The sequence below is a fragment of the Paroedura picta genome, chromosome 13 (genome assembly GCF_049243985.1).
Source record: "Paroedura picta isolate Pp20150507F chromosome 13, Ppicta_v3.0, whole genome shotgun sequence".
NCBI classification, from domain to species: Eukaryota; Metazoa; Chordata; class Lepidosauria; order Squamata; family Gekkonidae; genus Paroedura; species Paroedura picta.
In genome coordinates, this window is record NC_135381.1 from 11,684,125 (window position 1) to 11,711,834 (window position 27,710).

At 54.9% G+C, this 27,710-nt stretch overlaps 1 protein-coding gene and 1 long non-coding RNA gene across 2 annotated transcripts in view; one reads left to right on the forward strand and one right to left on the reverse strand.

Moving 5' to 3' along the window:
• Positions 1 to 8,755, reverse strand: part of LOC143822387 (uncharacterized) — a 40,011-nt gene extending 31,256 nt beyond the window's left edge. Inside the window, exon 1 of the long non-coding RNA XR_013226143.1 lies at positions 8,303 to 8,755. This is a non-coding gene — a long non-coding RNA (uncharacterized LOC143822387). The remainder of the gene's footprint in view (positions 1 to 8,302) is intronic.
• A 308-nt stretch (positions 8,756 to 9,063) lies between these two features.
• Positions 9,064 to 23,767, forward strand: TBX3 (T-box transcription factor 3). The gene is made up of 7 exons (XM_077307460.1): positions 9,064 to 10,744; positions 12,302 to 12,569; positions 13,713 to 13,859; positions 16,313 to 16,389; positions 18,657 to 18,814; positions 20,487 to 21,232; positions 22,452 to 23,767. The coding sequence occupies exons 1-7, from the start codon at positions 10,350 to 10,352 to the stop codon at positions 22,890 to 22,892; spliced, it is 2,232 nt and encodes a 743-aa protein (XP_077163575.1). The 5' UTR covers positions 9,064 to 10,349; the 3' UTR covers positions 22,893 to 23,767.
• Positions 23,768 to 27,710: the final 3,943 nt, after the last annotated feature.

The following is a 27,710-nucleotide window of genomic DNA, read 5'->3' on the forward strand; positions in this document are numbered from 1 at the left end:
TCAATCAAAGGCATTCCTGGGTGGGGTCCAGCCTCAGTGAACTCACAGCCGAATTTTGCAGGGCCTAAATCCCAATTCAGCCGCAAGCAGTTATTTTGCATGATTCCTGAAACATTGTGTGTGTGTGTGTGTGTGTGTGTGTGTGTGTGTGTGTGTGTGTGTGTGTGTGTGTGTGGTGTTGGACTACACTGGGTTTTCAGTTTGTGGGGGGTATGTTGAGCCTTTCTCCTAGGGTCATCTGGAATCTCCACCCCCACCCTCAGGGCCAGCGAATGGACAGGGAAACCACTCACTGGAGGGGAAGTTGCTCTAAGCGAAAGTCTGAAAGTCAAAGGGACCTGTTGGTCCATAGCAGAAGAGCTGACTTCCAGTCCCATCGCACCTCAGAGACCGGCTAGGCTCCGGTCTACCTGCATCCAACTGGCGTTGCCCCAAGTAGCCTGTAATAGCCATTCCCAACTTGGTGATTCTCTAACTTTGTTCCAGACCCTGGAGGAGGCTGCTTGAGCTCTGAATTCCAATGGGAAGAAGAAGCCAGCTTGGTGTAGTGGTTAGGAGCGTGGACTTCTGATCTGGCGAGCCTAGTTTGATTCCCCTGATCCCCCACATGCAGCCAGCGAGGTGACCTTGAGCTAGTCACAGTCCTGATAGAGCTTTTATCACAAAGCAGTCCCGTCAGGGCTCTCTCAGTCCCACCTCCCTCCCAGGGTGTCTATTGTGGGGAGAGGAAAGAGAAGGCGATTGGAAGCCGCTTTGAGACTCCTTCGCTAGAGAAAAGCGGCATATAACTCAAAGAAGACGGCTGGTTTCCTCCTGGCATCCTATGCTTAGCGTTGCAAACCTCCCCCCACCCCGAAATTGCGTCAGAAGCAAGCAGGACAGGCCCGAGATAGCTGAACACGCGTTCAAGTCATACGGTACAGGAGCATGATGCCGATTAGGATTTTATTCATTGCTTTATTTATTCTTTCATTTATACCCCGCTCAACATCTACGGCTTCATCGTGATCCCCGGCTGACTCCGGTGGCGCTGGAAAGGGGGAGGGGACAACACCTCAAACCCCCCCCCCCGCCAGGTGTAAAAGTTTATGTAGTCCGAGAGCTTATTAACTCACTCCCCAAGGGACCGCCTTAATGAGTCTTCGGCGCGAAAGGAGGCGGCTGTGTCAACGCACAGGCGCTGCTCCCGGGCGCCGCCTCCTTTTCTGCCAGCTCTGCAAACGGGGAAGGAGACGGGGTGGTGGTAGGGGACGGGAGGGGGGGGGGGGTTGAGAGTTTAACTTGGAAAGAGCGTGTAATTGCCGCTGGCCGGACCTCACACGTGCCTCCTGGAATATTTACGGCGAGGACGCCAAAGTCAAGCTGGCCTCCCCTCCTTTCTCCCACCGCCGCCCCCCCCGCGGCCCGAGGCATTGTTGATAAACGCTGCCTGTGAAAGACAGGGAGGCGAACCGCTCGGAAAGAACCGAGCGTGAGCCGGCAAGGGAGGAGTCCGTCCTCCCCTCCGCCATGAGGGCAGCCAGGTAAGCTTAGGTAGGGCTTGACCCTCCTCCATCCCTCTTCCCCCCCCCCTCCTCCGAGAGACTGCGGTTAACAATGACGGCAAGCTAATAGATGCCAAGCCTGAAGAACTGAGCCAAGTAGGCGGGTTAGTGACCAGACGCTCTATCGCTAACGTGACCAGAGGTGCCAGAGTGGGTCTTCTTGAAACGTACCTCGAGTCCCTGCCTACAGAGACCAGCTGTGACTCTGAGCCCAATCCACGCAGGTTAGAAAATGCACTCTAGCAGGAGATTGTCGTGTTCTACACAGAAAAAATCTTCTGAAATGCACATTGAAAGTGCATTATCCAGTGTGTGCAGATGGACCCAGAAGTGTGATATTATGTTAATTGTCAATTTCACCTTTATTTCATCTCCCTCCCTCTTTCTTTCTTTCTTTCTTTCTTTCTTTCTTTCTTTCTTTCTTTCTTTCTTTCTTTCTTTCTTTCTTTCTTTCTTTCTTTCTTTCTTTCTTTCTAGTATATCACACTAGGTATATGACACCTAGATATATACCGGTTCACCACACATTTCAGTACCAGGTCTATGTCAGCTGCACACGCACCAAACACTTGTGAAAGCACTGCCAGACCTTAACACAGATCGGAGAAATGTCTACAGCTCTTTAAACGTTTACAAGGCATCCATTACCACAAAAATAAAGTCCTGACACTGTCTAGGAAGCAATTCTTGGCAAATAAATGAACTCCCTCTGTACAGAGGCAGGACCAGATGAGAGGGACAGAAGAAGCCCATTTCCTTCCTGTTCTTCTGGGGAGCTTCCGGAAAGGGTCGGGCAGACCGTTATTGAAAACAGAATTCCCTGTGTCCGGCTCCCAGTCCCCCAGATCATCCCACAGTGCGGGAGGTCGTGCTGCTCCTGCGCTCCAGGTGGTTCCAGCAAACAAGCCAAACCGCATCACCTAGAGTTAATCAGCCTCATTTGGTTTGTTTCTCAAGGACCCTGGCCAGATCTGGAGGGGGAGGGGGGATCTTCTCAAGCAACAAATGCAACCATCAGTCAAGTTCTGGAGAAAAGAGCTGGATAAATAATTGTTGTCAATGTAATCTCCTATAATTCATCAACAGAAACACTTTCAAAATACTTCTCTAGTCCGCCTTTCTGGCTAAGACTCAAGGTGGATTGCTGAGGGATATAGAACAGCCTGAAAGAGTCCGGAGACCAAGGGCAAGGAACCTCGCAGCGTTCTCCAGGGAGGTCAGCATGGCTCATTTAACCCGGAAAGCCACCTCTTCAAGGCGAGCTGCGAAGATGGCAGCCGAAGAAGACTGGTTTGAATTCAGTGGAACTCACTGCTATGAGTCCTGCCTCCCCCCCTCCCCCAAATTCACATCTACCTTATGGGGACAACTCCTTGCAAACCCTGGGCCCAGAGAGAGAGAGAGAGAGATTGAGAGAACACATCTGTCTTGTTTGGTCCCCCCTCCCCCCAAGTGACTCTCTTCACGACTAGAAAAGCTTCAGCTGCCCATTTCACAGCCCTCTGCAAAAGGGACGGGACATTTCCACCTATTCCCGGCCTGTTGGCAACCCTAAGCGCTAGGCTCGGGCCGGGCACCGCCGCTGTCCCGCAGGACCTAGGTGAGCGCTGGAGGGTCGCTGCCGCCCGGATGAAACTTCCAGGCAAGCAGCAGAAAGGGCCCGGGGCTCCAGTTTTATGGCTGCCCCCACCTTCGCCCTTGAGGGAAAAGAGTGAATGCTCTCCCACCCACCTCACCCCACCCCACCCCGAGGTTCAGCCACTTTGGCTAGAGACAGGGAGGAAAGGGTTGTGTTTTCTTAATGGCCCTTTGAAGAGGCGTGATGGAGCCGAGCCGGCTTGACTGGAGTCTCCAAAGGAGGAAAGCCCAGCCTTATCTCCCCGGCGGCCCCGCCCTGGCCCTCTTTGGCTCCTGGCCCTTCTTTAGATATGTGGATATGGCTCTTCCGCGACTCACCCCTTCCAGCCTGCGACCGGCCAGCAAGTAGCTGGAAGCGCTGGCCAATATTTAACTAAGATGGTGGGCTGGCAATCGCCCCCCCCCCCCGGCTGGGGCTTTTGTTTGCTTGCAAATTAATCATCCAGCGCGCAGTCGGCGCCAGTGTAGATTTATCACACGCAGGAGGTGGGGGCGAGGCGGCCGGGGAGACACAAAGAGAGTTCGCACCTTCCCTGCGTTTGATCCTAGATGGCTGCGGCCTCGTTTCAGAATACGAGTCTCCCAGGGGCTTCGTCTGGCAGGGGGCGGAAGTTTGCACGCTGTTTGGGAAGAGGCTCCGAAATCCGCGCGCAGTTTGGAGCCTGAGCTATGGACGAGGGCGGCGGGAGAAAAGCAAAACAGCAATCTATCTGCCTGTCTTTCTCCGAGCAGAGAGAAAAAGCACAGGGAAAGTCCCCCACAGCGAGCGGTTTGCCCCCCCCCGGGGGGGTCTATTCAAAAGTCAGCCCGGGGCGATTTACTCCTAAGGGAGGACCGCAGTCTCCCTTCTGTTGTGGGATCGCATCCATCCCACATTCATTCACGGTCAAAGTGTGTATTGTGCGATTAAGCTTTCCTAGGCCACGCTGCCCACAGCATTGTCCTGCACGCGGCCTGGTGCCCTTGCACTGGGAGGCATATTGACTCATGGCTACAAGAGAAGCAGAGGGGAAGGAGTTTGTAAACGGCAGCCACGGAGGTCATGCATTCACGGAAAGGCGTCGCTCTGGATGGGAAACGATTAAATATTTTGACTTTTCGGGGGAGGGGGGGCACAGCGGCTTCCTCCTGGACTTCTGTTGCCCCCTGCCAAGTTCAGTGACCTGCAGCCGTCAGGGTATCTTTGCCAAACAGAAAGTTTTGCAGCGCGCCCCCCCCTACAGACTCCCTGCTTTTCTGGCTGGTGCTCACCGCCCCCCAGAGACGTTGTCATTCTTCTGCCCCTTCACACCCCTTAGAAACTTTTTTAAAAATTGCTTTTCAATAATAATGCTTTTTTTGGGGGGGGCTTTCGGCTTTCCCTATGCAGCTGGTATTTTTAGAGGTTTTTTTACATAACCCCCCTGGAAGCCTGAGTTGTTTCGGAAACAAGAGCCCCCAAATAAACCTGGCTTAAGGCCTGGCTCAAGTGGGTTGCCTTGTTGGTCTGAAGCAGCACTACAAAAGTTGAGTCCAAAAGCAGCAACCAGGACTGATTCAAGGTGTGAGCTCTGGCTTGCAGGCCTACTGAGGAAGAGAGCCTTGAATGAATCTTGCTGGTCTTAAAGGTGCTATTGGGGGCAGATTTTGTTGGCTTAGGCCTGAGGGACAGTTTCCGGTTCAGGGCTGAGGGGAGTCGAATGTGCAGCTTTAGGCTGAATTTCGGGCAGGCTGGTCTACGAGCAAAAGCCTTAGATCCCACAGAAGCCTACTTCTAAGTCAACAAGCCGAGGGTCATGAGAGAGGGGAATGCCAGGCGCTTGCTCAGGTCCGGAACAGGTAAGCAGAGCCCACACATGTTGGGATCGGGCCTTGTTCAGTGTCCCGGGCTGGCGGTAAGGCACACACCGGGCTTCCTTGCTGAGTTCAGGATAACCCCAGAGCCTCCAGACTCCTGCAGCACCAGCAATCGTGAAAACGGCCCTTCCCCGGTTGATTTCGGAGCCAAGTTGAAACCACAACGGGACCGGTTGAAGGGGAGGACCGTTGCATTATTGGACCTTCTCCCCCATGGGATTCCTGCTTTAAAACTGAACAGCTTGGTCTGCTTTCTGGCCCCAGTGAGAGGTCCCGCCTTGTCACGGCTGAACGGGCTAGGATGCAAGGGATGGAAGGCCAGGCTACCGATCTAGTCTCATCTTGGAAGCCAAGCAGAGTCGGCCCAGAAGAGTGCTTGGGCGGGAGACAGGCCACCTGGAATGTCCGGGTTCCCAAGGCATGCAATGCGAAAAACACTGCAGGATCGTCTTGCCACCTGACGCATGGGTCACCAGGAGCACCTAACTAGCCAAGGCTCGCTTGGTTCCCGGGGAGTTACTCCCCAGTAAGGGATTGGAACCCTTCCGTAGCACTGCAACACTGAGGTTACTTTCAAGACTGGGGGATTGGTGCCTGCGCAGGAAAGCTTCCACCTCCAATACAACTTGGTGGGTGTTCAAGGTGCCCCTGGACTCCAACTTGGGTCTACAGCTTCAGAGCAACACGGCTGCACACCTGAATCAATTTGAACACGCTAAGACCCCCGCAATGTACAAGCCGTTTGCACACGACAACGGATTCTTCCGTGCTTCGCAGTCTGCCTTTCCCTTCGGCCCTTTCCCCTCCCCTACCCCGGAATCAGCCCACGGGGCGGGGGGGGGGGGGAGAGCACATTTCAATGGGGAAGGCCGGAGAGATCCTAGACGCTGGTTTGTCCGCGGATCTCACCCGCCTGGCGCCAAGCGCTCTTAACCCTGTGCGTCAAAAATGCCATCTTAGAGGAGCTAATCGCGTTAGATGTTCCGCTCCTATCTCTCGCGCCTGCCTCTCGACGCCCCAAGCCGGCCTCCCCTCTTCATAAGCACAGGCCGCCGGCCTCGCTCCACTTCCAACACAGACCCCTTTATCTCTGGCAGGAAGCGGAGAGGAGCAAATGGAGAGGGAGACTCGCCCTCAGGCCGCCCCCCCCCCCGGCCAGGAGAAAGAGCAGGCATCTCCCCACCCCCCACCCCCATGTGTATTGCATGTTCATACCTTCAAATGTGCACAGGATGGCCCTCACACCAGCCCGCCTGCCCTCTCTGCACACTCCCAGTCCTTCAAGACAGACAGACAGACAGACCAGGCGCTTCTAGTCGCCTTGAAGACTCGACCCCCCCCCCCCCGCCTTCTTTGCTCAGACCTAGGGGCTGAGGGGGGCTGAGGCTGGGGCAGCTGAAGCAGGCGTCTGTCTGAGGGCGCTTTGAAAGAGGCCCGAAAGGAAGCTCAGTTGCTCAGATTAAAGATGAAACTGGACTCAGATGAAGGCAAAGGGGCACAAGGCCCACCCGCGACACCGTTTCCAGCGAGGGATATGTCTCTCCTGGGGCAATCTTCGGCCAGTGCAGAAAAGTTCACATGGTGGGTGGGTGGGTGGGTGCTCGGGGGAGCATGCTCTGCATGCAGCTGATCAAGCAAAAGCCTCTCTCTTGCTGCGCTTGGGAGTCTGTGCGGTCGGAGCCTCCTAAAAGAATCCGGATAATTGATTACTATCTCCGGGCACCCCGCTTAGCCGCCTTGAACACGAGGCCGCTTGCACACGAGATCCGCGCCTTCCCGTGTACCGCAAGGTCCCAGGCAGATCTGCCCGGATTCGGCTCCCTAAGATGACCCGGGGGGGGGGGAGAAGCAGGCGGTGGGTGGAGATCCCAGGACGGGGGTTGAGTTTGGGGGAATGCTCTGCTCCTCACATTCAGGCCCCTTGGGAATTAAGGAGGACCGAACAAGGGGAGTGTGTCTGAAACAGCCTTTTGTCGTCGCCCGCCCCAGTTTCTCTTCTTAGACCTCGAACCCCCCCCCCAATACCCCTAACTTCCAAAACTCCTAGCGCCCAGGGGTAGTCAAACTGCGGCCCTCCAGATGGCAGGGGCTCATGGGAATTGTAGTCCACGGACATCTGGAGGGCCGCAGTTTGACTACCCCTGGCCCTAGGGAAAAAAGGAGGTGTGAATTAGCAGTTGAATTGGAGTGTAACTCATTAGGCGCCAGGGCAGAGAGCGATAACTTCCCCCCCCCCCAAAAAAAAAACCTCAACTCCCTCCTCCAGCCTTTTCTCCCCTCCCCCCTCGCTTGTTCCTCCAGCCCCTTGTCTCCCCTGCAAACGCAGACGAGGACAGACAGAGGGATTTCGCCGTTTGCCTGTTCAAACGCTCCGCACCAACAAACAGACCGTCAGGAGGCACCGCTGATCCCAAGAGCCGATTAAAAACGCCGAGAAGAAAGAATCCAGCGGGGCGAAGGAAGGAGACTGCAGGCCCCAGGCGGGTCATAAAGGCGATCCTGGGAAAAGATAGCCGAGACCCCGCTCCTCCCCTCCCCTCCCCTCCCTTTTCCCAGCAAGTTGCGACAGCCCAGCCCTTCGCCTTTTCTCCAAACAAGTCGGGAGGGGAGGGAAGGGGGAGGGAGATAAGTGAGACAGCTTTGGAGAGGGGGGAGATTGAGATGGGCGCTTGAGACCCCGGGAGAGCCAAGCAAGGGGCGAGAGACACGCGCTCGGATGCCCAGAGATTCTCCAGACCCGGACCTCCGCTTAACAGTCTTATTGCTAAGCACAGGGTAGGGAAATACACATCTCGGGGGCCGCAGCTTGTTTGCGGCCGTCTCGCCGAGAGGTGTCATCCATTCCGCCATCACTGTGTCGCCCTTATTGCCGCCTTCGGGGGTCCTTATCTCTCTCCCTCTCTGCATCAGAAAGCAAGACCCCTCCCCGCTGGACGAGATCAAAGGCTACTCTAGTCTCGCCTTCTGTTTCCTCGCAGGGGCTTAGCAGATGCCTCCCGGGAATGTACAGGCATGATGCCCAGCTGGGAGCCCAGCGATTCAGGGGCGCCCCGCCAGCCGGCGCGGACAGACCTATTTCCCGCGAAATTCTGCGGTCACCTGACTCCCCCCCTACCTATCCAGGCCGATCCCTTGAGAAATTGCTGGGATTCGGTGGGGGGGGGGGGTGTAAGAATCACAGATTCTTCTGGGGTTTGTAATACCCATCTGCAACCCGCCCCCCCCCCTTTGACATACCTGGTGTAGATTTCAGTTAAAATAGAAGCCCCATTCCCAATACTCACGCCAAGCGGCGGTAACGGGCGTGTGTGGCTGTGTTCCTCCGGACTCTGCTTCCCCGCTTCTGCAACCTCCTCGAATAAAGCCAGAGGAATAGCGTGTGTGTGTGTGTATGTGTGTGTGTGTGCGTATGGGGGGGGGGGATGCTGCTTGCAGCCGACAGAGAAGCCAGAAAGAGCATCCAAGCCGGAGAGTTCCAGTGGCTAGAAATTTGGACTTTTGTGGGGGGGGGGCGTTGTGCACCGGGAGGGGAGGCTGGGAGCCGATCGACGCGTGTCCCCCCCCCTTCTGTTCACCTCCGACCACTCTCGATGCCTCCCCCACCTCTTACCCCCTTTTATCTTTCCCTGCCAATGAACGGGGAGAGAGAGAGAGAGAGAGAGAGAAGGCGATGAAATGAAAGCCGGGCCCGGAGAGGCTGTTGATAAGTCCAAATTGAAACTGTCCAAAGCCGGGTCAGCGAGCGAGAAAGCGAACCGGATCCCCCCCCCCTCCACCTCCTTGGCTGGCGCTCCGGAGCTGGCGCTTGGCTGCTCCACGGGACGATCCGCCTCTCCGAAGCCCCCTAGAGGCGGCTCGCCTGCCTAGCTCGCTCCCTCGCTCGCTCTCCGGCTTCCTCCCTCCCAGCCTCGCCTCCCCCGTGTTTGCTCCTCGCCCTCCCGCCCCCTCCCCGCGTCCCCTCCCCCCGCCTGCCCTCCCCTCTGATCATGTTGACATATTCGCCCGGCACCGAGCAGTGGGGATGCTTCGCTGCAGCGTTACAGTTTCCGACACCTTCTTTTTATAACTCGCCTCTGTCCCCCTCCGCTCGACCTGTCAAAACCACGCCTATGGAGCCACACAATTGGTCCGAAAGCGTCAAAGAGCCAATCAAGTATGCCGCAGCTGCCCTGCAACCCCACAACACGTCCATACAATCCGGCGCAGCCAGGCAGCTCAGCTCAGACACGCACACTCACACGGCGCGCTCTCGGAGGCCAGCGCCTCTCTCGCCGCCCGCTCCCGCCGCCTCGCCTCGCCAGCGCTGAGCGAGAGACCAGCAGCAGCGCCCGGCTGCCCGGCGCGGGTGGGCGGAAGGCGAACGGCGGGCCGCCCGCGTTCCCTTTCTTTCTTTTTTTCCTTTTCTTTTCTGGGGGGAGAAAAAAAAAACCCCAAGAACCCAACCAACATTAATAAAGGCTTTGAAGGAACAAAGAGCGGGAAGGCAGGAGAAAACCCGACGCGGACGCCGGAGAGGAGAGGAAGCGAGGGAAGAAGAGGCTGGCTGGAATCAAAACTTTGGCAAAGGCGCCGCCGAGGGGGAGGGGAAAACGGAAGCCACCTTTTCCCGACAACTTTTCGGGCGCCGCGAATCGTAAGAAGCCTGCATTTAAGAAGAGAGACATTTTTTTTTTCGAATCGTAGTTTCTTCTGCTCCTCTTTCTTTTTCTCTCGCTGCCCAGGCGCGCAGCGGCGCTCACGCCTTCCACCTTTCTTTCCGCTTTGGTGTTCGAAATAAAAAGGGAGAGAGGGGGGCAGCCGCAGGACGGGGGGGGGAGCTCGCCCTCTTCCCCACCGTCCCACATTGGCAACGCGAGAGCTCACCGGAAGAAGATCACCCCGAGGCACAGCTACCTGCAAGAGCACCGTCTCCTCTCGCCCCTTTTTGCTGAAATACTGGCCAAGGTTTGGGGATCCGAGGGGGCTTTTCTGCCCGCGTCCCCCCCTCCCACTGTTCCTCCCAAAGCAGACATTGAATAAAAACAGCTGTCGGTAGAAGAGGCTTTAACCCAAGAGGCAGAAGCGCCCCAAAGCGCCTTAGTTCCGGGTAAAGATGTTTCCCAGCGAGGAGTCGGTGGAGTGGACTCTCTGATGGCCGCGTGTGTCAGCCTTCTGCTCACACTCCCTCCGGTGGCTCGCCGCCTTTTCTGACGACCCCCTTTCCCCCTTCCTCCCTCCCGTCCTCCTCTCCTTCAACCGTGAACTGTAGCTCCAGGATGAGCTGTTAAAGGCCGCTCCACGATTCGGGACTCGTTCAGGCCGCTGCCAGACCCCATCCGAGGGAAGCATTGGATGAACATCTCCATGAGAGAGCCCGTAATCCCTGGGACCAGCATGGCTTACCACCCCTTCCTACCTCACCGGGCACCGGACTTCGCCATGAGCGCCGTGCTGGGGCACCAGCCCCCATTCTTCCCCACTCTGGCTTTGCCCCCCAACGGGGCTGCTGCTCTCTCCCTCCCGGGGGCTCTGGCCAAACCAATCATGGATCAGCTGGTCGGGGCGGCGGACTCGGGCATGTCCTTCTCCTCCCTGGGACACCAGGCGGCGGCTCACCTGAGGCCTTTGAAAACCCTGGAGCCGGAGGAAGAGGTGGAGGATGACCCCAAAGTCCACCTGGAAGCCAAGGAGCTATGGGAGCAGTTCCACAAGCGGGGCACCGAGATGGTGATCACCAAGTCCGGAAGGTAAGGCCAGGTCGAGGCGAGTGGAGCGGGGCTTCTTGACCACCTCCCCTCCTGCGGTTTTCCCTCCTGCTTGCCCGAGCAGACCTCCAAACAGTCCTCATTTTCCAAACTGCCGGGGTGGGTGGGTGGGGGAGAACAGCCATAAGAACGTTGCCCCCTCTGAAATTGTGGCAATATTTTGAAAAGCCCTCCACTCTCCAAAAACCCAGGGATGTGAGCCTGCAGTGTGCATAAGCCTGTGTATCTGTACTGACTTGCACACGCATACCCAACGCGTGCAAAATGCATTGTAGGCGTACAAACGCCATTTCCCTTTGCACTGAATCCAGATTTACCTTAGCGCTACCAGGGCAGGAAGACCGGGGTCGTAATTCCATAACAACAGCCTGCAACCCCTGCCCTTTTCCTGGAGGGTAAGTCCCACTGAAGTGAATGGGACTTGCTTCCGAGGAAAGAGGCAGGAGGCCCACAGGCGGATCCGCCAAGGCCCTAGCAGATTACTTTCCACTTTGATTAGATTGCCCCTCATTCCATGGCCAGAAATTGAAATCTGTTCCATTTCTTTCCACCGAAAGGAAATCAGGTTCTGGGGTGGGTGCTGAAGGGGGCTTTCTAGGGGAGGAAATTCACCGTGAAGCCCACCAGCGTGAAAAAGACACAAGGGCACTGAGGACCTGGGCATTTAGTCCTAGTTTTAGATTCACTGGTCTGTATGTAGGCCCCACGAATCGCAGCCAATCGTACAGAACTTTTTGTCCGCCATAAAAGTTCACAACTCTTCGAGCGAGCAATGGCGGGAGATGAGAATCGGGGATATTTTTGGCCCCCCTCCCACAGGGCTGCAATTTGGAAATATCTGATTGACACTTAATAGCAATTCTTGCGTTGAGTGCCCAGGCGAAAAAGACCACCTTTGGGGATTTATACCACCCCCGAGGAAGGCCGCTTAAAATTCAAGGCAGGACTTTTAAATGTGTTTTTAAATTATTATTATTATTCCTGCAAATGGCATTAAATTGACGGAGAAGGCTGAAAGGCAGAGGAGGTCTGTGGCCTCGGTATTCCCATGAATTGCCAGGAGAGCATTTTCCATTCTCCGGGGACCCATTTGTTTTAATGTTAGTTTTTAATTTGCGTGTGTGTGTGTGTTTTTCCGGACAAAAAGCGTACTTCGCAGCCTGGAAATTAACTTCAAGAACTGGGGAGGGGTGTGGTCATCTTCCTAGGTCTCCGGTATTTGTGGATTAGGAACCTTATCTGGAACATTATTGTATGTGAGGCTATGGATCCACTCACACACACACCCCAGCGCTTACATTCCAACAAGGGCCTGTTTTATTTTGCATAGAGAGAGAGAGAAAAAGAGAGCGCTAGCCCCCCTTTTCCTCAATAAAGCAACCCATTTTTAAATGGGGAGGGGGTTTGAGGGGAAATCCTTTTACAGAGATGGAAGCAAGCCTATTTCTGCAGAGGAATCGGCCGCCGATTGTTCTGTTCCACTAAACTCTTCGCCTTCCTTGTCTCTCTCCTCTTCCGCCTTCCCTTTCTGCCTGTTAGGAGAATGTTCCCCCCCTTTAAAGTGCGGTGCACGGGGCTGGATAAAAAGGCCAAATACATTTTGCTGATGGACATTGTGGCGGCGGACGATTGTAGATATAAATTCCACAATTCCCGGTGGATGGTGGCCGGGAAAGCTGACCCCGAAATGCCCAAGAGAATGTATATCCATCCGGATAGCCCAGCTACTGGCGAGCAGTGGATGTCGAAGGTCGTCACGTTCCACAAACTGAAACTGACTAACAATATTTCGGACAAGCACGGATTTGTGAGTGATTTTGCATTGTTATCATTAATATTACAACGCTTGTGTGCGTCGGTTGCCCCCCTCGGGCTCTCCCCCTCCACTTTTCCTTGCCAGGGGGGAGGGGAAGAGAAAGTTTGCAAAGTTAGAAGGGCTTTGGGCTGCAACTGAGACATGCACCCACCAGGTCGAAGGCCCTGGACCGATGCAGGAATGCCAGGTTTTCAAAAAGAAGGGCTAGCTAAAAAGATTTTCTGGCAGTTAGTTCAGGAGATGTGCTGCGTGTTGTGGGTTTCTTTGTGTGAGGATGTGGGGCGAGGTGGGGGGGGGGGAGCGTGCCTTCTTCGGCCCCTTGTCTATCGCAGGAGCCAATGGCAGGAACTAATGGCTTATTCGTCAATTTCATCTGCAAATTTATACTGCTTTATACACGCTAACATACACGCATTGGTATGCATACACACAGAGGTGTAGGTAGATATATGGCATCTACAAGAGGCTGATGTGGCTGGTGGGGGGCAGCAGAGAGGAGGGCACACACATGCACACCCACTGGGGGCCTACGTAAAATTGACTTGCCAGGCGACTCCATCCCCTAATCGTTTTGAAACCCCCAGTATGGCTTTTCGAAGGAAGTCGAGAGAGGCTCCAGGCCGCCCGCCCGGGGTTACTTTAGCCGGTGTCCTTGCGCCCTCGCTGTTTACTGTTCGCATATGGGCCTTTCAAGCAAACACTCCAGTAATAAGTACAGCGACCGGATCGATACTTCTTTCATCGGGAGAAAAGGGGGGTGGGTGGGAAGAGCGTCGCTAGCTAACAGGCGGCTGCCGATCTTAGGCGCTCACCACAAGGCCTCGGAGTTCCCAGGCCCGGCTGGAGTAGTCTGTATTTATAGATCCCACCATCCGCTTGGGTCCAATTGTCGTTCCCTGCAGCGAGGCTATTTTCGTTTGGAAGGGGAGGGGGGGGGGAGAGAGCATGTTCCCCTCCATGCCAACTCTTTCCAAGGGCAGACCTTGTAAGATGGCCGGCAAGGAAAGGCAGCTTGACGGTCGGTCGTGGAGAAGCGCCGGCTTCAGTGGCGGGGACCAGGTTTCCTTCTGACCTAGTCTTCCGTGGCTCTTGTCTCCCCTCCCCGCATCCCTCAACCCACCCACCCTCTTGCAGACTATCTTGAACTCTATGCACAAGTACCAGCCGCGGTTCCACATAGTCCGGGCCAACGACATACTCAAACTGCCTTACAGCACCTTCCGCACGTACGTTTTCCCGGAGACCGAATTCATCGCGGTTACCGCATACCAGAACGATAAGGTAAGGGGGATTAAGAGGAGTGTATTTAGGGGGAGGGGGAAAAGTATGCCTGAGCCTTGGATAACTCTTTGAAATTGGCTTAGAAAATTCCCAACATTTGGGCCTCTTCCCCCCCCCCCTTCCGCTTTCCCTTAGGCCGCTTGCAAAATCAACTTAAAAGGGGAAATTAAAATCCTCCTGATGGCGAATGTTCAATCTATCCAGAGAAAGCTCATTAAAGGGGGGGGTGATGCGTTACGAGGGGGTGGAGATAGAGCTTGCTCTCTGCGCCTGTGCGAAGATTTTCTACCTTCATGCATCGAGGCCTCGGTGCAACCCAACCGAAATCTGTTTTTTATTATATTTCAACACCACCCCGATATAAGGCAGTGTTTTTATTAATAGATTTTGAATTCTTTTATGGTGTTGGGGGGGAGTGGAGGGGGGAGATGGCACGCACGAAAGAGTCCACTCTGGAAGAAAAGGGGTGTTTAAACGCTGCCACCAATGCCCATTTAAAGTCTGCGGATAAGAGGCTGACCACCAAAGTGGGAGTCGGGCCAAGGGGGGAAATTTATGGTAATGGATTCAAGGCGAAGAATTCCCCAAAGGTGCTTCCCAGCCCTTTTGCTTGCTGCCAAGGAGAGAACTCCCTCCCTCCCTCCTGTGGCTGGTGAACTTGGGGAAGGCTTGGGAGGTGAAAAGGACTCTGGGGAGTGCCCTAGTGTGGCCAGACTTAGTGGACTGACGAATTCTACTCCGTAGTTGTGAAGGCGATGGACTTCTGTGCTCAGAATCTGGATACAGGGGAGGGGGGGAGCTCGAGCAGGCCTCCGCTTGGTCTCCTTAATGGGTCTTCTGGGGGCTGTTTTGGTGGCTTCTTCAGGAAATCAAGGCCACAAAAGTTTGCAAAACTTGTTCCGAAGCAGTTTCTCGAGCCACTCCGTATTTTCCCAGTAGGGTGGCCCAGGACCTTCCTGCGCAAGTTTGCCTTCCGTCTCCCTTTCATTGACTCCCCCCCCCCCCCCCCCACACACACACATACCTTCTCTCCTCCTGGAACTTAGCCCCATCCAATGAGAAAGGCGCTTGTCTGATTGCCGTGAAATTTACGTGTAAACGCGCATGGTAATTGAACCGGAGGGCCTTCTCCCATCCACTATCTCGGCCGATCTCTCGCAAAGGTCAGAACCCGCCATTCCAGCCCTCGCCTAGGCGGGCCCCAGTCGGATTCATTAAGTATTTTTCCTGCGCCATTCGGGGGTAATGGGCTGACCCTGCCAGGCCTGCTTTGCCCTGGCTCCAAACCGAAAGGCTGGCCTCGGGCCTCTAGGATCCCCCCACCCATTCTGAAAACAGAACTGAGCCCAGACGGAAGGGACAAGGAGGGAGAAATCTGATCCAGAGTCTGAACGCCCGAAAACGTGGCCTGCTCGGCAAAATCCCCAGGGGATAGAGGGAAAGGAAGAAGTTTGGGAACAGATCCCCCCCTTCGGGTCCCTTCCCACCTTATAGGGCCCCCCACCAGCTCCTATTAAGAGAAGTTAATGGCGGCGAGTTAAGCCTGTCGGTATCCCAGCGATTCCATAACCGAGCAGGTGTTTTGCTTTCTCCCCCAACCCTGCAAGGAGTTGTATGGGAACTTGCCAATGTTTGACTTTGGCCCAAATAACCTTGAAAAAGAACGCCAATCAGGAAACCAGAAAGGCGCAAATATTTTCAGCGCGATCTCCAAAGCTTGAAAAGGGCTCTAGATCGTGTTTTAAAACCTCCATGTTTGGCACCAGACCTGCTGCGTTAGCCCCCTCCCCCACAGTACACCCCTCCCCACGCCATCCTTCCACACACACACACACACACACACACACACAAGCACGATCGCTGCAGAAGGTAATTACATAAAGCATTTTATTATAGCAAGCGGGTGTGACCACCGTTCCTTTGCGGTTTAATTATGGCAGGTAAAGAGTTTAAACTGAAACATAACTTTTAATGGACGGCGGGGCTGCATTCCATTCATTCCTCGGCGCGGGTTTAGGAAAGCCAAAAGCAAACAGCCGCGGCGGTGTAATTGACGAGTCCGAGCGGGAGATGTAATTGACTAACAAAATGACTAGGCCTACCCTCGGGCTGCTTAGAGGTGCCCCCAAGGTAACCAGCAGTCCGGCTGTAAATGTAAGGAAGACAACTGATATGTCCTTCACGGGTGACTTTTTAAAATTGTAATTACGTTTGATTTTGAAAAAGAAATCGGTGGCGCAGGTTCTATTCATCCTGAGCAAACCCCATGGAAAGGAATGGGATCTCTGAGGCTTGTCCTTAATTTCATGGGAAATGTGCAGGAGAAGTTCTTGCCGGGACGACCTTTCCTTGATGAGGGACAGATTTACAGACAGAAATTATTGCAAACAAAAATTATTCTCCCTTGACTATATTTTCCCTCCCTCCCTTTCTCTCTCACCCTTTAAAAATAGATAACTCAATTAAAAATCGACAACAACCCATTTGCTAAAGGCTTCCGGGACACAGGAAATGGACGGAGGGAAAAAAGGTAAGTCCGCATATTCCTGTGTTTGGTTGGAGTTTGCAACTCGGCTGGGGAAGTCCAGAGGTCAGTTTGAAAAAAAAAATTCTCTCTTCCTTCGAGGCGTTTTGGTTAACAGCCAGTTGTACTGGGAAGGAGGGGAAAGAGGAAGAAATGCCTTCCAGCTTAATTAGGAACTGTCTTTTTAAGAAACCGAAAGAGAAAGAAAGAAAGAAAGAAAGAAAGAAAGAAAGAAAGAAAGAAAGAAAGAAAGAAAGAAAGAAAGAAAGAAAGAAAGAAAGAAAGAAAGAAAGAAAGAAAGAAAGAAAGAAAGAAAGAAAGAAAGAAAGAAAGAAAGAAAGAAAGAAAGAAAGAAAGAAAGAAAGAAAGAAAGAGCGAGCCCAGTATGGTGTTCCATGCCACCCAAGGGAGAAATCTTCTCCCAAAACAAGGATATTGGCTGAGACATGTGTTTGTAATTGGTACCCAGCTGCAATGAGAAATGTCGAACAGAAAAGGGGGGGGGGGAGAGAAATGTGGCAAGAGCTGTTGAGCTTCTGAGACATCGTAGCAGTAAAGGGATCTCCTCAGCGGTTGTATTAACCTGATCTTAAGCCGCCTGGACAGGGTGCGTTGGGTTTCAGCTATGACTTCATGAGAAAAGGGTGAGGTTTAAAGCATACCGGGTGAGTGAAGGGGAAAAGAAAAATGAGCAAAGTGCGATTTAGGTGGGCTCTGAACCTGGGATGGGCTTGGGAAGGCATCTTTCCCATGAAATATTTCTTTGGATCCAAGAGCAGCCATCCCAATATGTGGGAACCCGCTCTCTTTCGGTCCCGTAAAGCAGGGGTAGTCAACCTGTGGTCCTCCAGATGTCCATGGACTACAATTCCCATGTTGCTGGCAGGGGTTCATGGGAATTGTAGTCCATGGACATCTGGAGGACTACAGGTCGACTACCCCTGCTGTAAAGCGCCCTTTCCATCTGCTTATGCAGAAAAGTCTCACTGATTTCAAAAGGATTTAGGCCGGAATCAGGGCACATTGAGGGCAGTTGTAGGCATGTGCTTGGCTTCTCCCATGGAGAGAGGGTGCTTTTCTGCGGTAGGATCCTCCTCAAGATGTTTTCCTTTTACTAGAGTTAGAGGGAACAGCTTGGTAGGGGTAGGGGAACAGAAGGGTCAGGCAGAACTCGGATTCGAGAGAGGCCTAAGATTATTCCTAGTTTCTTGCCAGTTTGGTTTGGTTTTCCAAACTGTTAATTGTTTGCAGAGCAAAGGAGATTAAAGCGATCCCCCAGCAACTCTGAAGACCCCGGAGATCCCAGCAGTAATTTACCATTTTGCTGTCGTCTCCTTGGCCCTCCTCTGGGCTTCATTTTTTATTCGATCGCCACTCCACAACATCCCCAAACTTCAGAAAGTTGTGTAGCTCCCGTCCAGAATGAGTGATTTGCAGGGCATCTTTTTCAGAAGTTAAGATCAGGGGAAGAAATGGGGGGGGGGGGTGGCGGCTTACAATGGACTAGGAGGGGCGTCTGTGGATTTTGGGAAAGGCCGGTATACGGAGTAGGCTGAAGTACAAAGGCCTTTGGTGGCTTCCTGAACATCTTCAGGTGGAGAGTGCTAAACAGTAAACCGGAACCCCCTTAAATGGCCATATTATTTGGGTCTTGTATGTATTAACTTCATATAACTTGGTCTGAACGACTGTAATAAAGTTTGAACCCCCTTAAACAAACTATGGAACCCCCTTAAACAAACACCCTGTTTTGTTCCAGCAAATAAATGACCTAGGAGGTCGTAATCTCGGCCCGAGGAGACCATTTTAGAATTGTTAACTCAGTGGGGCTCTGTGGCAGGGGTAGTCAACCTGTGGTCCTCCAGATGTCCATGGACTACAACTCCCATGAGCCCCTGCCAGCTGGCAGGGGCTCATGGGAATTGTAGTCCATGAACATCTGGAGGACCACAGGCTGACTACCCCTGCTCTATGGGACTTGAGTTCCCAACACGCTGGGTTAGAAACCAGAGATTCATACCTTAAATATCTACCTACTCGTAGTTAGGGGTCCTGCTGGTGGCCAGTGGTGACCCCCCACCCCTGCGTGTTTAGGATCCAATTGCTGTCTTGATTTGGAAGCCGCTTTGTGGCGTAAGACCCCCAGCCCAGCTTGGGCTGCACTGAAATAAGGGGTGGGCTGGAATGCCTGGAGTGCATGTGCCTCCCTGCGATACATGTTTTGTTGTTGTGTATTTGAACCCGCTAATCCCTTCTCTTGCTTTCTTCTACAGAAAACAGCTCACCCTCCAGTCCATGAGGGTTTATGATGAGAGGCAGAAGAAGGAGAACGGGACCTCAGACGAGTCCTCTAGCGAACAAACCGCTTTCAAATGCTTTGCCCAGTCCACCTCCCCTGCTGTGTCTGCAGTGGGCACCTCGAATCTGAAAGGTGAAGACCGTCGGCCCTCCCTGGTAGGGTAATCAAATTGCGGCCCTCCAGATGTCCGTGGACTACAATTCCCATGAGCCCCTGCCAGCGAATGGACATCTGGAGGGCCGCAAAAGATCTATCTTTTCTCTGTGCCAGGCTTGTTCTCTCTCTCTGGCTTTCTCTGTCTGTCTCTCAACTTGTGGGTCATTACCCTTTTGGCATGTTCTTTGACTTGGAAGGAGCTTGGCTGAGCAGAAATCGTACGTGCATACTTTAAAAAGAAAAAAAGAACCTGGTAATTTTGCAAACAGATCTGCAGAGAGGGCTCCAAACCATAAGAAATCCCACTTTCCCTTTTCCGCCTTGTCTCTATATTTCTTCTGTGGTTTGAAGGGAGTCAGCCAGCCCTGGCTGAGGCAGGGGAGCAAAGACAGACCACGGGGCAAAAGTTCAGCGTTGCAACCACGCTATTAATATTCATATTGGAATGTTTTTTTCCCCTTGTATTAAGGGTTTCTTCCTCTGCTGCCCCCCTTCAGCCCCACCTAGCTGCAGAGAAAAGCAGTGAGAACTTTTCTTTCTTTCTTTCTTTCTTTCTTTCTTTCTTTCTTTCTTTCTTTCTTTCTTTCTTTCTTTCTTTCTTTCTTTCTTTCTTTCTTTCTTTCTTTCTTTCTTTCTTTCTTCATGAATATATGGGCTGCAGTGGAACTGAAGCAGTTTGGCTATATGACTTGGAAGCTGGCTCTACTGGCAGAAGTGATGAGAGTTAAATTGGATCACTTGGATTTTTTTAAAGCGGACTTTGGCTTGCTGCGTGTGTGTGAGTGAGAGAGAGAGAGAGAGAGAGAGAGAGAGAGAGGCTCAAAAGCCTTCAACCTGGAAGGAGAAAATAAATGAAGGGGGGTGGGTGGGATTAGTGTATATCGCAGGCAGTGAACCCAAAGCTAGAAAGAAGCCAGACTCCCATCTAAACTTGCCTGCATTTGAAGACCAGGAACTGTTCCAAGAACAGCCCATAAATAAAACCTGGGGAAGCGAAGGTTACCCTTCCTCTTGCCACAACTGGAAATTTAGCGCTGGAAGGAAAGAGCCCATTCCAGCCTCTTGGATGGGTTTACTTGCATGCAAAGAACTTTTCCCTTGGTGTTCTGCAGAGGACGGTTGAATCTGTCCAGTGCCTCCTTGAGAGCTGAATGCTCTCTGCGTTGGGGATGCCGGCAGGAGTTCACAGAGGGCCTCTCTGCGTTCTTTCCCGGGAGAAGCCTGGGCCTTTCCCGGGATAAGTCTTTCAGGGCTTTCTGGAGGACCCTGTATCAGCTCCTTCTGGCAGCATCCGGGCCATACCTGGACAGAAAGACGGAGGCCTTCCCTCCCAAGTCTGCCTAAGTTTGGCCAGGCAGGGTCTTCTAGGCCAGACTGGAGGCTGCAAAGGAAGGTGGGGGGGATGCAACAGAAAGGAGTCATTTCCTGTCATTTCCGCCCTCCTGAAAGTTCAGCTTCAAAGGCCTGTGCTGAAGCCCCAGTTCAATGGGGGGTGGGGGTGGCATGGAGGAGAGGGGATCCTTGGGAGAACCTGCAGCTGGAGTCCTTTCCCAGAGCTCCTCATCCCCGCCCCCCATCCCTCCCCCCCACCCCAAGCTCCTCCGACCTGTTGCTCACCCAGCTCTCCTTCTCCTGCTTCCCAATCCAGATTTGTGTCCCAGCGATGGTGAAAGCGACTCGGAAAGCAAAGAAGACCCGTTGGAGGCCAGCGATGCCGGGAAAATCACCACGACCACGACCACCACCGCCGCAGCGGCCGCCGCCCCCGCCGCCATCAGCCAGCAGAGCAGTTCAGCTACGGTGGCCCCCGGCCCCGGCAGAGGGGCGGCAGACGCCCGGGAGAAACGCAGCCCTTCCAAAGCTCCTCTCTACCCTCCGGACTCTGCGGGCAGCCGGAGCAGAGAGGGCGCCTCCAAGGCGGCCCCGGACTCGAGGCACAGCCCGGCCACCATTTCTTCCAGCACTCGCGGCCTGGGAGGGGAAGAGGTCAAGACCCCGCCGCGGGAGGACTGCCGGGGCCTGGCCAAGGAGCCTTTCGCCCCCCTGACGGTCCAGACGGACAGCGCGGGCCACCTGGCCCAAGGACACCTGTCCAGCCTGGCTTTCCCGCCAGGCCTGGCCGGCCAGCCTTTCTTCAGCCCCCTGGGAAACGGCCACCCGCTCCTGCTCCACCCCAGCCAGTTCGCCATGGGCGGTGCCTTCTCTGGCATGGCCGGCATGGGCCCTCTGCTGGCCACCGTCTCAGGCGCTTCAGCCGGCGTCACCGGCCTGGATAACACGGTGATGGCCACGGCGGCAGCGGCGGCGGCAGCGCAGGGACTGTCCGGAGCTTCGGCGGCCGCAGCCGCGGCGGCGCTGCCCTTTCACCTGCAGCAGCACGTCCTGGCCTCGCAGGTATTTATGGCCCCGGCCTCTCTTCGCGTCGGGATGGGAGCCCATTTTGGGCGGGTGGGGGTGGGAGCTGAGTGACTCGGGGGGGGGGGGGTCTCTTTCTGTTCTGGACCAGCTGGAGGATGCCTCTTCAGCTCCAAATGGGGGGGGGGGGAGAATAGAAGTCGCCAGGCCACTTGTCCCAGAAAGCATCTGTCTTTCTCCTTGCCCGGACCCCATCTCCAATAGCTGTTGCCGCCTAAGGTCCCCTCCCCCAAGATCTGCCCATTCCCAAAGTCAACCCTTGGAGGGGGGGGGCACCAGTGTCTTTGCGGAATGGATTTTGCTCGGAAATGCGGCTGTGGTCTCTTCGTTTTGGGCCTTGGTACTTTCCCTGCCTTCCTATGAATTTAGGGCAGCTCCCCCCCCCACCGGCCCCCTTTGTCTTTCCAACTGCCCCAGGAGGGTGGCTTGGGCGAAGCCGAGACTCAGCCGCAGGTCACACACATTCGTTTTTGTTTTTTTGGCTGAGTGGAGACTGGAATGCAGGTCCGCCCGGTCTATAAAATCGCACCCGTAGATCCTGTTTAGCTTAATCTCTCTGAACCGGCAGCCAGGCGGCCATCCGTGGGGCGTTCATCCAAACTAGGCCTCCAGGAGGCCTGGGAGGAGAATCCCTCCCCCCCCCCTCTCTCCCTCTGAAGCCTCCCTCGCTGCCTCTCTTTCCCAGCCCCTGCTGCCCTGAGCCAAGCCAAGATCTCCCGGGGTTTGTCTTCCTTTCTGTCTCAAGGGCCGCTTCCCTCCTCGCTTCCCCGTTTTCTCCCGAGGTGTTGAGAGTCCAGCGGTTGGGATGGCAGCCGAGGGTGCTCAGCGCCTCGGGGCGATGAATGATGGAGACGCGCCTCGCAAAGGAGCCGGGGCCTCGTGGTTGGCTGGACGCCCTTGGCCTGCGAGACGCAGCGGCGGCGCCAGGGAACGAAGCGGGGATTGGCCGGGAAAGGCGTCTCGGGGGCTCGGAGCGAGTCCTGCTGTCCACGTGCCGCGGGGGGCGCGCGTGCGAAGTGTGTGCGGGGGGGGGCGGAGGGAGAGGCTAGGTTGTGCGCAGGCGCGCTTTCTTAAAGGAGGGGTGTGTGTGGAGGGTGATCCCGGCGGGGGCGGCCCGGTGCCCCTCCTGCGCGCCCGCGTTCTTCCCCCAGCCGCCGACTGACCACCGCCTCCTTTGCTGCTTCCTTTCTCCTTGCAGGGCTTGGCCATGTCTCCCTTCGGAAGCCTCTTCCCTTACCCCTACACCTACATGGCGGCCGCGGCCGCCGCCTCGACGGCAGCCAGCAACTCGGTGCACCGGCACCCCTTCCTCAGCGCCGTGCGCCCTCGGCTCCGCTACAGCCCTTACTCGGTGCCGGTGCCCCTGCCGGACAGCAGCAGCCTCCTCTCCACGGCCCTGGTCGGCGGCGGCGGTCCGGCGGAAGGCAAAGCCGGCGCCTTGGCATCCAGCCCGGCCTCGGGAGCCTTGGATTCCGGCTCGGAACTCAACAGCCGCTCGTCGACGCTCTCCTCGGGCTCCGTCTCCCTCTCGCCCAAGCTCTGCTCGGACAAGGAAGCCACCAGCGAGCTGCAAAACATCCAGCGCTTGGTGAGCGGACTGGAATCCAAGCAGGACAGAGCCCGGAGCGGCTCGCCCTAGAGAGCCTCCCCTCCCCGGCCCACCTCCCTTCGGAACCGGGGACCCCTTCCTTGGCCTCCTGCCTCGGACCCGGACTCTCCCGAAGTTGGGAGGGGCAGAAAGGGAAGGAAGGCCGAGGGGGTCCCGTCGAACAAGCTGCTATGGGGAGCCAGGCTGCCTGCGGGGGGGGGGGGCGGGCACCCATAGAGGCAAAGCGCTGAAGTCTGGTGTCGGCCTTCTTTTGTGAGTCCTTGGCTGGAGGCCCCAGAAACGGAGGAAACCGGAGGAAAGGAGTTCCACAGAAAGGCTCGGAGGCATCTTTCCGGGACTGAAAGGGAACTTTCCATCGCAGCCGGTTAACACACACAGGCAGACACACAAAAGCGCCTGATCTTGTCAATCGTCGTTGGGGGAGGGTGTGACCCCTTTAATCGTGTGACGTCTGTCAGCCGCCGGAAGCTGACTTTGCATGCTCTGGTCGCCTTCTTTTGGAGGGTTGCTTTTTTGTTTTTTGTTTTAAAATGCTTGCTTCAAAGCCCAGGGACCTGTTTTTTTTTCCCCCTTTACAAAACTTTCCCCCTTTTTATTCTCAGTTCCTTCCCGTAGCAACAATTTTAAAATGTAGATTTGGGGGGGGGGAGGACCAGGGAGGTGGGTGGTTTTGCTTTACTTAATTTTTTTTAAGGGCCTCGGCTTCTTGTAGAACTTTCAGATTCACCCCCCCCCCTTTTACTGTATATGCAATAACAAGGTTTAAAACATATTACGAAGAAGAAGAAAAGTGGACACTATTGATAAAGTATTTATGTAATTAATGGATAACTTGTAAATAGGTGGCATATGAAATACTAGAAAATTAAAATTTAATTTATTGAGATTGTACATAGGACTGTAAATACGGACTGCAGCTGTCTTCTTTCCGGGTTTTTTTAAAAAGCCGCTTTCATTTCAAAATCGGGAGCCCCCTCGAAAATCAGGGGACAGGGTGGGGTGGAATTGTTTACATGGATATTGGGAGCTTTCTTTTCTTTTTTGGTTCACTGTGGTTTTAGGGGGGAGGGGACGCATGCAGAGAAAGACAGAAAAGTTACAGGGGTGGGAGAAGGGGCGACAACAGGACTGTACAAGGGGGCGCTGTCGGACTGGCCCTCATTCTGGGGGTCGCCCCCGTAGAAATGGTTCAATAAATTTGTTGATTAAACACCAAGACACTTCTCAAGTGGGTTTGTGAAAAATCAGTCTAAGCATCTGGGATTTCCCCCACCCCCTCCCCATTGTCTCGATATGCCAATCTCGCTCTCCTAGCCCCCCCCCCTTCTCCCAATGAGTTTTCACTGCTAAATTATTCCCTTGTTGGGCCAATTGAGTGCTCAGATTTTATATATAAAAATCGGGTTAGTGAAAGTTTAGTTTGAAAAGTTCTTAAGGGTTTTTTCCCCCATGTCCTCCCCGCACTTCCCCACCCCAAACTCGTTAAAAGAACTGAAATTTCTATAATTTTTTTTATTGACATCTCATTGGGCCTCACGTGATGTGCCTGGAAGGGGGAAATCTCTCGTGATTCGGTGGGGAAATATTTTAGGCGATTATATTTCGGGACCTAACTGTTCTCTGAATTACAGCGTTTGCCAGAGTACAGAAAGAGTCCGCTGGTATCTAATAAGGAAAGAAAACGCCAATTCTTCAGTATCTTATTTTCGTTTCTCTTTAGAAACACCGGTGTGTGTTTGTGCTTGTGTGTGTTTGTGGGTGCTTGTGTGTGTTTCCAACTTGATTTAATCCACGGGTGTGTAAGATCTGACCGGATCCTTAATATACAAGTTTGTAAATCAGGACAATTAAACGTGCTCCCCCCCCCCCCCGCTGACTCAGGGCATTCAACAGGATTTACTCCCGAGAAAGCGCAGAAGGGATGGCAAGCAATCTTCACCTCCCAAAAGTTATCCCCGATGAATTTTTTTCCTTAAAAAAAAAAAAAGTCACCGGTCTTTCCAACTTTTTATGGCTTTCTCCGTGCAGATATCCGAACGACGCGAAAGATGCTAGGCAAGGGGGTGGGAGAGAATTCGGGTCCCCAGATCTGAGGGCAAAACTCCGCCCCTCCTCCTTCGACTTCCTTTTTCCAAATTGCTATATTTAATAGGGGGGAAGGGTGCTCTATTGAGGAAATATTAAGCCACAGTCGGCGAAAGACCCCGGCTTCATTATTCGGTGGCTGGCTGCGCTCGGGCTCCAAGGCCGGGACTTCGAAGGGAAGGGACGAATTCTCAATTGGGGACCCTCCATAACCGCGCCGGAGCCTCGGCAAGCCGCCTTGATAAATGGCTGCTTTTAAGCCCTGCTGCCTCCAAGCCCTCCTCGCCGTCCGGACGAGGCGATTCAACCCGAGCCAGCTGCAAATGTGATTTGGACGGGGGGGGGGGGGGGAGGCGGGGAGGAATCGTTTCCAGGCTGTGTCTGCCACGCGCGCCCCTTCCTCTGAATGGTGTCCCCGGGGCCCCTCCTTCCCACGGGGAACTGCGGAGCGTCTTTGCCCCCTTCCTCGTCCCCAAAACGAGCGGAGGCTAAAACACTCTCTCTGCGTGCGTGTGAAGTTTATCCACAACTCCCGGCTCGTTTGATTAACATCTGCTGAATGCGGCCTGGGCAAAGCAAATATTAGCTCCTGGGCGCTTCAGGAAACGCCGTGAAGTGCCCCTCGACTCCGACTCTCTCGTCCACTCCTGAAAGAGGGGGGGGGGCGCGCGGGGGCGGTGGGATAAAGAATGGCTCCGGGTTGTCTTCCTAGGCACACCGACTGCCGTGTAAACAGTCCGAGGATTGGGAGATCAGGCGGTCACCCGGCTTTTTTGCACGCCCAGGAAGAATTCCTGGCCCTTATTCCCACCCACCGGTGTGTATTTGTGTGTGTGTGTGTGTGTGTGTGTGTGTGAGAGAGAATTCTGCAGAAGGAGCAGTGGAGAAAGTTGACGGTGTGCTTTCTTGAATATCCCCCCCCTCCCGCCAGATTGTACACGGGCTTTCCTCCCCAGCCCATTTCAATGCGCACAGAGGACCATGGTTAGTCGCCTCGGGCTCAGGGGCCTTTCCTGAAAAGCCAACGCCTTCAAACGTCCAGGTGGGTCCCCAAGTTGATCTGAAGCACAACACAAAGTGCGAGCCCAGGGGTCCCTTTAAGACACGGAGAGTTTTATCCAAGTTTAATCCAAGCTTTCGTGCGCACAGGTACCTCTTCAGGGACGGCGCAGTGGAAATGACCGGCCCAGAGGGACGGGGAGAGGGGTGGAGTAGGAGACCGCGTCATGAAGACGTCGAACGGATGCAAGGACCAAACAGGAATAACAAGCTTCGTTTACAGGCTCACCATTTGTTTTGGGTTTGGGGGGGAAACGGAGCGAAGGAAAGAAATGCGTCCAGATTGTGGAGATGGAGGGGCAGAGGCGTCATTGAAACGAGGAGCCGCATAGCGCGGGCTCGCCAGATCTCGGAGGCGAAGCAGGGTCGGACCTGGCTAGCAGTTGGATGAGAGACCTCCAAGGAACACCAGGGTCGTTCGGTGGAGCCAGGCAACGGCAAACCACCGCCAAACCCCCACGGGATCGCCACAAGCCAGCCGTGACTTGGCGGCCTTCCCACCTCCCTCCGGGGGCTCCTCTCCCTCGGCCCAGAGCGAACGTCTCGCGGAAAAGACGTCGAAAACGACCCTCTTTTCCGACCCCTCGGAGAAAGGCGCGGCCTCTGCCCCTCTCCCCCCCCCCCCCAACACGCCATCCTTTCAGCCGCATCCGGAACCCCTGGTTTCCTCCTCGGAGGGTGAAGGATGGAGTTCGAGCGAGATTACGGGCCTTCGGACCGGGTTTCCTTCAGCCACTCGCCTCTCCCCCTTCCGCCTCAGTGTCTAAGGCGGTTTACTGTTTTTAAAAACAACAAGCGCGGCAGGGCAGGCGGGAGAGAAGCGCCGATCAATGCCAAGCGAGCTGGCCCCCAAGAAGCGGACGCGGCCAAAAAGGGCCGCCGGGAAGGCTAAGAAACTCCAGCGCAGCCTGACACCTTCTGCTCTGGGGAAGGAAGAAGCTCCCTTCCGTGGCGGCCGGACACTGGGTTGGGGGCCGGGGGAGGAAAGCGAGCGGGGGACGCGGAAAACGCCCCGTCGATCGCCCGGCCTCCTCCTTGTGCGCTCCCAAGCGGCGCCCCGACCGACGCCGGGGCGATTCACGCCGAAGGAAGGCAGCGTCGGCAGGCCCAGAGGACTGAACGGGCCTTACTCCCAAGAAAACGCCTGTCGAGCCGTCCGCGTTCGTGTCGGCAGGACTCCAAGGGCGGAAGGGCTCCCCGAGTCCCGTCTGAGCGCCGCACAAAACGCGCGACGACGCCATCCCGCTGCAAAACCTGGCCCAATAGGAGCGGCATTTCGGGACGCACGTGTGCAACTGTTGAACCAGCTGGTTCGGCTTTCACGGAGACTTACTCTCGAGAAGGGCCGCCGATGTGCAAAACGGCAGTCACTGGGCCGCAAGGCTCCGCATAGGACTGAGCGGCTTCTACGGTTTAGTTCCGGTTTATGTCGCCGGAGGAAGGCCGGATCCGTTCAGACGGCAAGCGAGAGCGGGCCAAGCAGGGCTCAGGGGTTTGTACCCCGCGCCAGGGGGCACAGCTATAGCTCGGGATGGGGGGGGGGTGAAGCCTTGGGAGGGAGGTTGACAAGAGGAAGGAATTGAGCAGGGAGGTGATGCCATAGATTTCACACACACACACACACACACGTTCTCAGCCGTTTTCTTGCGGGGGGACTGATCTCTGCCATTTGGAGAAGTGTTGTGATTCCGGGAGATCGCCGGC

Coding starts and splice junctions, on each gene's coding strand:
- TBX3 (XM_077307460.1), top strand. CDS start 10,350: ATGAACATCTCCATGAGAGAGCCCGTAATCCCTGGGACCAGCATGGCT. Junction 18,815..20,486: donor GGGCACCTCGAATCTGAAAG/GTGAAGACCGTC, acceptor TTCCCAATCCAG/ATTTGTGTCCCAGCGATGGT. Junction 21,233..22,451: donor AGCACGTCCTGGCCTCGCAG/GTATTTATGGCC, acceptor TTCTCCTTGCAG/GGCTTGGCCATGTCTCCCTT.